At 41.9% G+C, this 10056-nt stretch overlaps 1 protein-coding gene across 2 annotated transcripts; it reads left to right on the top strand.

The window, feature by feature from the left end:
* Positions 1-232: 232 nt before the first annotated feature.
* LOC134434940 (MAPK/MAK/MRK overlapping kinase-like) lies at positions 233-9773 on the top strand. 2 transcript variants are annotated; one of them, XM_063183620.1, is made up of 12 exons: positions 233-558; positions 1361-1475; positions 1903-1992; positions 2098-2168; positions 2367-2445; positions 4018-4066; positions 4281-4459; positions 4895-4997; positions 6548-6726; positions 7438-7561; positions 8355-8549; positions 9081-9773. In XM_063183620.1, exons 1-12 carry the CDS (start codon positions 486-488, stop codon positions 9156-9158), a joined length of 1335 nt encoding a protein of 444 aa, XP_063039690.1. In that variant the 5' UTR covers positions 233-485; the 3' UTR covers positions 9159-9773. The 2 variants fall into 2 exon arrangements, with proteins under 2 accessions (XP_063039690.1, XP_063039691.1); XM_063183621.1 differs by having other exon boundaries at positions 235-558; positions 4895-4996; positions 6553-6726.
* Positions 9774-10056: the final 283 nt, after the last annotated feature.

The raw sequence follows: 10056 nt of genomic DNA, 5'->3' as shown, positions 1-10056 counted from the left end.
TGCTACAAGCATTGACTGAAACTGCGCATGCGACCACTTCCTTAGCTACGGAAGCCGAGTTCCATGAGGGACTGTGAGAGAAACGCGTGAGCACACGAACGCGCCCAGGAAGGTCGTGCGCGCGCAGACAGACACACACACCCGCGCGCCCCACCGAGAGCCAGAGCCGAGGTCGATGGTCGGGCGAGTGCATAATATGAAGATATGAGCCAGGGCTGTGCATGCTGCTGAGCTGAGTGTCAGAGGACGCCGGGGTACACAAGATGTTTGACGCTGGCTGCTTGGAGGCCGAAGGAGTGTTTCTTGATAACAGCTCTGTCATAAAAATAGGGTTGCTTGAACAATGGTTGCCAATGCGGACTGGGGAAAGGCGTTTGCAATGGCAGTGTGTGTTAAATTAAACCATCATGGGATGTTTAGAAAATAAGGTAATGAAATTGTGGCCGCGGTAATTTTATGGGAAAATAATGACATAAAGCAGTTTCATGGACGCCAACAAGAAAAAGGAGCGGCATAGTCGTAGGTCTGAAACCCTCGTTAACTCCCTCAGTAAAAGAGGTAAGGCATAAAAGGCTAAATATCTAGCTATTTCATATGAGCTAAACAGCCATCGCAAACATAGGCTATGCATCCCAAGAACTCTTGACTTCAGGCGCAGGATGGCTCGAACAAACGTTTTCTATATGCATTAGTTGTGTATGACAATTCATTTCCAGAATATGTTGTAACATCCATGCTAGATGACGATGTCTCTCAAAGATCAAAAGAGGACAAGCGACACTGACAGCGGTCACCAAATAGTTTCCCTTGTTACACCGGAGCAAAGTTTCTTGTTTCGCCTCTTCCACCTCTAGGGTCAGAGTTTAGGCGTGCCTGGTTACCATGGAGACAGAGATCAGCAGCTAACATGGCGAGTGCTGACTCGTGGTGTAAAAAGGGCTTATTAACCTTTTATCTTTTTTAATTCACTACTGTCAGCATCGTGGTGATATTGAAATTGACACAATGTTTGATATTAGCTCCTTTAACCGCGCCGTGGGTTGTTTTGATGTTTGCGTTCTGTTAACGTTACAGGAGAATGAATAGTAAGTCAACATTTTGTAGTAAACAATTTCGAATGGATTACAATCTGATACAATGTAACGCTAGAAAATGTTTGTTTTGGAATAGGGCGGTGCATGGCTGCTCGCCTTATTGGTGCTCTGCTGCTGTCGAAAGGCTAATGTTTCAGCAATTTATTCTTTTGACTACTCTGTAATTTGACCCATGTGAAACCTTTTGTTCACACCTGGTTTATACAGTATGCAAAATACAGTATTTTATCTACACATTCATTAAACATGTTTATTGTGCCATTTAGATTACAGAATAATCAAGAAAATTGGAGAGGGGACGTTCTCCGAAGTAGTCAAGACCCAGAGTCTGAAGGATGGAAAATATTATGCCTGCAAAACGATAAAGCAGTCCATTGACAGGTACGTGCACTGCATGGTGCACCTGCAGTAGTGTTTGGTAGAGTGTCTGAGCGGCTTCTTCAGGCTTGTAATTAGAGACGGGGGTACCTACCTCGCTGGATGACATCATGCCCCCATGATGACCTTGTACACAGTCTAGGGGCAAAGTTTACATTGTTCTTAGATTTAGTTGAGGCATTTTGAAAACAAGGCGAAATGGTATAGCCTAGGCCTAAGCTTGTATATATATAACAACAACTAATACAATAATAACCTAATAATAGCCTAATAATAATAATAATAATAATAATAATAATAATAATAATAATAATACAACTAGAAATAAATCACTGTAGGCCTAGGCCTGTATCAGACCACACTGCTCCTTTCAATTTTACATACAGTTGCAAGAAATAATAATAATGATGATATCTCATTTTATGTCTAGCCTGGAGCAGGCTAACAGCTTAAGGGAGGTTCAGGCAATGAAATGCTTGAACCCACACCCCAATATTCTCCAGCTTCATGAATTGGTGTTGTAAGTACATTGCCAATAATCACACATACGCTATTGGAAAATATTAAATGAATTGCAAAGATCATGTTCTTATTTCCTGTTCCCCTGCCTTTATGTAAAATGTAGTGACGCAGGTTCGGGGACCCTCTCCCTCATTTGTGAACTGATGGACATGAACATCTATGAGTTTATAAGAGGTAAGGTATGAATGCCTGGACATGAGTGAAAAGTACATTTCACATATGTTGTGAAAACCTCTTTTGCACAATTTAATTTTAGCGAAATCACAAGTTATGAAAGTTGTCTGTGTTTGAATGATGCGAATTCCGCTCCGTATATTAAAATGTGTTACTAGTTCTTGTCATAGAGGCTAATTTCAGGTATTTGTTCTGCAGGGAGACAATATCCTTTGCCAGAAAGCAAAATCAAGCACTACATGTTCCAATTATGCAAATCCCTGGATCATATGCATAGGTAAGAGGATAAACACATCAATGGTCTGTGTTTTCTAGATGAAAATGGAAATGATGTGTAATTTATTGAGTTAATGTATGCATTCACTGCATTTTTGCTGCTGGGGAAGCGTTGGCTAGGGCTCTTATTGGCTTACTGCCTATATTTTGTATGCACAGACATAAAACAGTATTGCACATGCTAGAGGAGTAATGCTATTCTATGAAAACCACCAGTTTTGTGGCCCTTGCATTGCATTATTGCAATTCTAGACATGGTTCCCTTTAGTGATAGATGGTGTCATTACTTATAACAGCCATTTTACTGTGTGGGGAAAATGCACCAAAATATGCTATGGAAGTTGGCAGCGTATATATAGTGTATGTTCAATGCAGATTAAATTATTTTGTTATTGATGAGTCTGATGATGCCACTTAAAATGACCAATCAGAGCAAAGTGGGACCTGACCTAGAAAGGTATGTCAGCGATTCCTAGCAATTGTGCCAATGTGAACAATGGATAGCAATGATGTAAATCAGGGGTCGGGAACCTTTTTCATTTTGGTGGCCACTTCAAATTCATCTGAGGGCCGTGAAAGTCCTCAGAGGGCCGTACTATGAACACAAACCAGGATTTCTTCCTGCACTTTAGGCCTACAGTATATTGTATATATTGTATATTCATGTGAAGCTGCATAACATTAAAATTATATCGGGGGCCGGATAAAACTTCCTCAAGGGCCGCAAACGGCCCTCGAGACATTGGTTCTTCACCCCTGATGTAAATGGTTTCAAGACTCTCATCAAGACAGTCATGACAATCTGAGACAATTTTTTATCGAGTGTAATGAGGTTATCAATGAAGCACGAGGAGATACCAAATAGGTGCAACCTAACTTGTCTTTCTGAGTAAGGAAGTCATTGCTTTGAGCAGATCCAACCAAAATACAGGTCACATCGCAGGATTAAAAATCAATCTAAGCCATGCCACCAGAGATTCTTTAAGTATATAGAGATATGCCAACATAATAGGCTTCCATGGGCACCTAACGTGACCAGGTTCCGGTCTGCCTAAAGGGGCGTGTCATAATGCTCCTAGAATGAATAGAACAGTCCCTGGGTCTGCCTAAGGGCGCGATCACACAGACCGCAGATTTTACAGTAGGAGGCGGATGTGTTCTATTGTTTGTCAATGAAAATGAGCAGATTATGGCCTGTAACCAATACCCTGTACCTAAAGAACTGTAAGTCGCTTTGGATAAATAAAGCGTCAGCTAAGTGTAATGTAATGTAATGCCTGTACACTGAAACATGACTGAGACAATCCATTGAGAATGAATAACAGGTCCTATCAGTTTATAGTCGAGGTGGCAACACGGCAATTGTCCTAATCCTACCATTGGAAAGGGCAGAGACTGAGCTTTCCAATGGTTGAATTATCAAATAAATCAAAGAAATATCCATAGAAAAATGGATTAGAACACGTATTTCTATGTAATAAGTGTGTGAACCAGGGTGGTTAGATTTCCCTTCTGACTTCTGTCCATTTTAACCAATTTAATAAATAATCAAAACTTTTCTTCTCACTTACAGCAATGGGATCTTTCATCGAGACGTGAAGCCAGAGAATATTTTGATTCGTGTAAGTGTTCTTAATTTAGAGCATTATTTAAGCTTTTTACCGATTATAATAGTATCTACATTGTAGTTACTATTCACATATTCAGCAGCATTTGGAACATAAGATAAATTCTTAGGTAAGAAAGTTTGACTAGTAAAGCACATTAAACAGCTAACACTGACCAGACTGCAGTGCAGGTTTGACTTGAAACCTCATGGCTGCCTCTGCCCTGTAGCATGATGTCCTGAAGCTTGCAGACTTTGGATCATGTAGGAGTGTGTACTCCCAGCCGCCCCACACCGAGTACATCTCCACACGCTGGTACCGCGCCCCCGAGTGCCTGCTGACCGACGGCTACTACTCCCTCAAGATGGACATCTGGAGTGCCGGCTGTGTCTTCTTTGAGATTATGAGGTGGATGCTTGGACTGATGTCCATTGAATGTCAAATTACATCATGTGTTACTTTAGTTATACAATCATACAATTTGTACAATGTCATTGATGGGGCACGTTGACCTTTCACTATATAATATCATCATCACTGTTTTTCAATGCCTGTTACCTGCCCCACTCATCTCGGCTCATGATACTGCTTGTTCTGGGTTTTGTGATGTCAGCTTAGTTAACTTCAGCAGTGCTATAGCAACCAGAGACATTGATGTATCTTTTGATGTATTGATACTTGTATGCACTGGGGGAACAATCCACAAAAGACTGAGTAAAATGTAGTTTAACGATAGTTTGTTGAGGAGAGATGTGATGAGCTGCTACTAAAGAATTGAAAACAGATTGCATTGTACATGATTATAGAAAGTATAAAATGACTCTAATGTGTTTTTTGTCATAGTCTGAGCCCCTTGTTTCCCGGATCCAATGAGATTGACCAGGTCGACAAGATCCATGATGTGCTGGGGACGCCAGACAACGATGTGCTTCAGAAGTTCAAACAGTAGGTGTTTAATCCTCCATTCTCTTTATTATTTCCCTTTAATTACCATGAAGACTTTACTCCTTCACAGCAGTTAAGTCCGTATTAAGCCAATCTATTGCTCTGTGGGGCGCAAAGTACTGTCTGCATGGCATTGATGAGGAATACATAACATTAAAGCATTAAAGGGACACTGTGTGAGATTTTTAGTTGTTTATTTCCAGAATTCATGCTGCCCATTCACTAATGTTACCTTTTTCATGAATACTTACCACCACCATCAAATTCTAAGTATTCATTATGACTGGAAAAGTTGCACTTTTCATACATGAAAAGGGGGATCTTGGTCCACTATTTTGGTCTCCATGGTCCGCCATTTTGAATTTCCAAAAATAGACCTTTTTAGCTGCAAAAATGTCTCTACTTGGACCATACTAGAAAATATTCATTTATTACTTAGTAAACTTACATGAAAAGATTTGGCAATAGGCAACACATTTTCAATGAGCAGCATAGTTGCAGTACCTTTTTGACCATATCCTGCACAGTGTCCCTTTAAAACAGGCTATGGAAAAGTGTTCACTAAGTACTGTAGGGGCCAAGCAACTTAGAGTCCACCAGGAAACAATTAAAAAAGAGCATTCCAGGACAGTACTCTACACAGACACAGACACACTTTAGTTTTGGAAGTCACTAAATTAAATTTGAAAAAGGTTGAAATCTGGATATTGTAGAAATTGTACAAAATATCAGTGAGGTTCAGGTTGTGAGAGGAATTGATCTGAAGGGCTTGTTTGAAGTCCTCTGTTTGACACAAAGCGATTAGTCTTTTGGACCTTAACTATGGGGTTTTAGACAAGATCGTCCACATCTGAGCATACCACATGCACAGGTATGGGAAGGTGTGGTATAACATGAGGTTTGGTATAACAAGGTCAACGGCAACGACAACAAACACCTACCACTTTGATGAGGTCCCCTGAAAATATATTGGATTTGGATATTTGGAATTGTGAATGCAATTTCTGCATTTTCAAAAACCTCTAATTGCATTTTTTTGCATTTTGTGTTCATATTCTATATGAAAGATGGTCTTTCCATCATGATTGTTGTCACTGACTCCAGCTACCCCCCACCCATCATGACTAAGAAATGTTCTATGGGAAACCCTGCCCTATGCTTATGTCCCATGCAAACCCTCCTGACTAAAACTATTTCAAATTTTGATGTCCCACCGCTTCAATCCAGCCGCACAGTACATGCTGCAGTGTTCATTACACACAGTTGACTTTACATCTTCAAGAGTATATTTTGTCCCAGCGTACTCTATACTCTAACACTGCATTCTTTACGGTGCGGACGATTTCAAACATGCCTAATGATCTGCCAGAGCACATCCTCACTGCTACACAGATAGGATGGCCTGCTGATTAATTACAGAGAGGTGCAGGGCAGAAACATAAGTAAGGCTGCTTCCTGCCCTGTTCTGTCCTCTCCCTTGTGTGTGTGGTGTCTGTCTTGTCTCCTGCTTGTTGTGTGTGTGTGTGTGTGTGTTTGTTTTCGGTTCTATGGCAAAGGTCTAGGGCGATGCGGTTTGACTTCCCCCCGCGGAAGGGCTGCGGCATCTCCCACCTCATCCCCCAGGTGCCCCCCAGCACACTCTCCCTGCTCTACCAGATGCTGGCCTACGACCCCGAGGAACGCATCAGCGCACGCACCGCACTGACGCACACCTTCTTCAAGGAGCAACGGTAGCACCTCCATACCTCTTTTATAGGACTGTGTTTAGCTAATAAACCTGATATATAACAGTATACAAATCAGTTTTATCGTTAACACTTTATTTTAGGGATACATCTACAAAGTATTAGCACTAATACATACAATGTGCCTGTATAAGTAACTTGTAAGGCATGTACAAAGCAAAATCAAACATTTGTTAGGCATGTATTCGCAAATGTCTTGTTCATGCACAATAAGGGATTTATTACCAATTTAACCTTAGTAAGGACCTAGTAGGCCTTAGCATTTGCTTAGTACATGCCTTACAAGTTACTTATGCAGGCATTAACATTGTATGTATTAGTGCTAATAGATGTATCCCTAAAATAAAGTGTTACCGTTTTATCTAATCAGTTCTGTAGGTGTTTATGCACTGAGGATACCCATTTTAGGCAAATTAGGATGAGCAAGCAGGTGTGAAGAGTACCTGTTTTACTATCTTAGTAGGAAGATGACATCTGAACTGGCAATCAGTCTGGACAGTAGAAAAAGGTTTTATCTTAAGCAGACAAAAGCAGAGGCCCGTAAGTCAAATAAACGGCAGCCATCTTAATAAACCCCAAAATATTAGACGTTACCAAATATTAAATGTTTGCTGTCTTTGCTCATTTGTGTTTGTTTGCTGACATCCTTGTGTGTGTGTGTGTGTATGTTCTTGCCTTCTCTTGCCTCTCCCCCAGTGCGGTGGAGAAGCGTGCGGTGAGCCTGAGGAGAGCCATCGGGACGGTGGAGGGGGGAGAGACCAGCGGGACACCCAGCTCTGTGGACCAGCTGTGGCGCATCGCCAGACAAGGAAGGAGACAGGTGGGACAGTGAGAGAGAGAGAGAGAGAGAGAGAGAGAGAGAGAGAGAGAGAGAGAGAGAGAGAGAGAGAGATCACCAGACAATAAAGGAGACATGTAGGGAGGGAGGAGGGAAGGCAGAAAGAAATAGAGAAATAGAGAAAGAAAGAAAGAAAGAAATAGAGAAATAGAGAAAGAAAGAAAGAAAGGAAAGGAAAGATGAGACAAGCCCCTCACCTCATGCAGATTATTAGAGTTAAGGACAGAGAGTAGGAAACAATTCCAGGCCTCAAATTGCCTAAATGTTTTGGAATTAATGACAATCTGCTTACAACTGTTAAATACTTGTATAATGTAGCCTGCTGTCCCACGCCTTTTCTCAGGTGTCATGTGACTTTCTGCATCAACATGTGACTGTCTGTGTGCCGTACTGGGAAAGATGAGACTCCGTACTCACCTTGCTAATCCAAACACGCCCTACCGCTCCCCCTTCCCCTCCCTCCGCCCATCCCTTCATGCCCTCTGAAAGAAAACAGAAATGTTATACTCTAAACCAATGTTTCCCAACCTTTTTTGTCTCACGTACCCCCTAAGCCTCAAAGTTGTGCCATGAGTACCCCTTAATTCATGTTCTATATCGCCTTCTCTGTCCTGATGTGACTACTCCATACATTTGTTATAATAATTCCAAGTACCCCCTGCAGTGTGCTGGCGTACCCTTAGTGGTACACATACCCCTGGTTGGGAAACACTGCTCTAAACCACACACGTTGTTTACATTTGCCGTTGTCATCGTCTCTCCCCCCCCATCCCAGCATCATCTGAAGCATGTGGGTGATCCAGTCTTGCGGTGCAACACGCAGAGGTTCCCCGTGGAGCTGCCCAAGCTAAACATCATGCCCTCGCCCAAGATCACCTATCCAGTCTCCAGCCTGCCTGCCCTAACCATCACGCACAGGGGCTCCCTGCCTGCCATCACCTCCAAGAAGTGCCACCCCCGCCTGGTGAAGGTGAGACATCTCTCTGAAGAGTTATAAATGTGCCATCACGCCTCTACTTCACAGAGGCACTCAAAGTCTGGCCTTGGGGTTTTATAGTGCTTCATTCGCAACAGCACTAGGAAAAAATACACTTTACATCAGTGTTGGGTCAGTTACTACCACTGAGAAACAACAAAAGTGCTTGAAGATTGAGAATGACTATGGCCTTGTCACACTTCACTGTACGTGAGCTAGAGATACTGGTACTCGACGTCAGTTGGATGTTAGGGATGAGATGATTAATACAGTGAAAAGAGCACACCTATATGTTCACTGCTCCTCATTTGACAATGGACGTTTCTTATTTATTTATATAGTGATAACATCATAGCCGAATCCCTGGCCATCACGTCATTGTATGGTGTCTCATTATACAGTCCAAGTGCAGAACTATTGAGCGTTGCATTTCAGCTTAGGTGATGTACTGACTCCCATGACTCCATGTAGACTCACCCTGTGCTTATTCCTCTTCCTTTGTGCCCCCACCCTCCACACCCCCAGCCCAGAGAAGATCCTCACCGCAACACTTTCAAAAGATACTACATGCCCCCTTTGGACCGGAAGCGTGGACAATACTGAGCAACCGCAAGCTACCTGTAACTGTGCCCATACACAATGAACTACCTGAATGAAACCACTTGGACATCATACAGGTTCAGGAATGGAACAGTGTGTGTTCATTCTAAAAAAAAAAAAAATCACATATACACACAATGCCACCCAGTGGCAAGGACCTGTAAAGTCAAGAGGTGGAGAATCCTGTCAGCTTCTGGTGACACCAACTCCATCCCCTGGAACTGCTGAGCCAGCAGTATTTATACACATCTGTTAAATGGTATACTAGATAAAAGGCTGTATGTATCGACGGTATAGAATCACCATGTCATTGTTGAAGATGGTCATCACAGTATAACGGAAGAAATGATGAGAGGAGACATTTGTTTTTCACCAACATTCTTTGATGAGAGGTTGTGCATTCCCAATGTGACCTTCTTGTACCACTGTTAAAACAAAAGACTCTCATAGATGGTCAAGGATAAATATAGAGACAGAGCTGTATTAAGTGTTTGTTTGTCGTCAACCTTCAACTTCCTCTTGTAGTCACCTTTTCCTGTGAATAATTTGTCCGTCTTCTGCACTGCTTACACAAATGCCATGGCAATAAAGAATGTAGTTAACATTTAAGAACGAGCAGCCTTTTCCCCCTCTTTGCGGCATTAAGTGAATTGAGGATGTCAGAGCGCATTTCCTTATCAGGCATCATGACTGCACACAGAACACAAATTGGCATTTGAAGCTTAGTCATACTGTTCATCACGTCAGATTTTCTATTAACAGATTACAGATTTTCTATTAAGTGCACATTCAATAGTTTCATGTAATCATAGCCTATTCCACTATGCATAAACCAACTACAGGTGGACCATCTTAGATGGCACGTTTGTGAGACCTTAATAGATTAATATTAAATTATAAA

Source organism: Engraulis encrasicolus, chromosome 19, assembly GCF_034702125.1.
Source record: "Engraulis encrasicolus isolate BLACKSEA-1 chromosome 19, IST_EnEncr_1.0, whole genome shotgun sequence".
NCBI classification, from domain to species: Eukaryota; Metazoa; Chordata; class Actinopteri; order Clupeiformes; family Engraulidae; genus Engraulis; species Engraulis encrasicolus.
The sequence above is the reverse complement of the archived record's forward strand: the minus strand, read 5'-3'. Positions and strand labels throughout refer to the sequence as shown.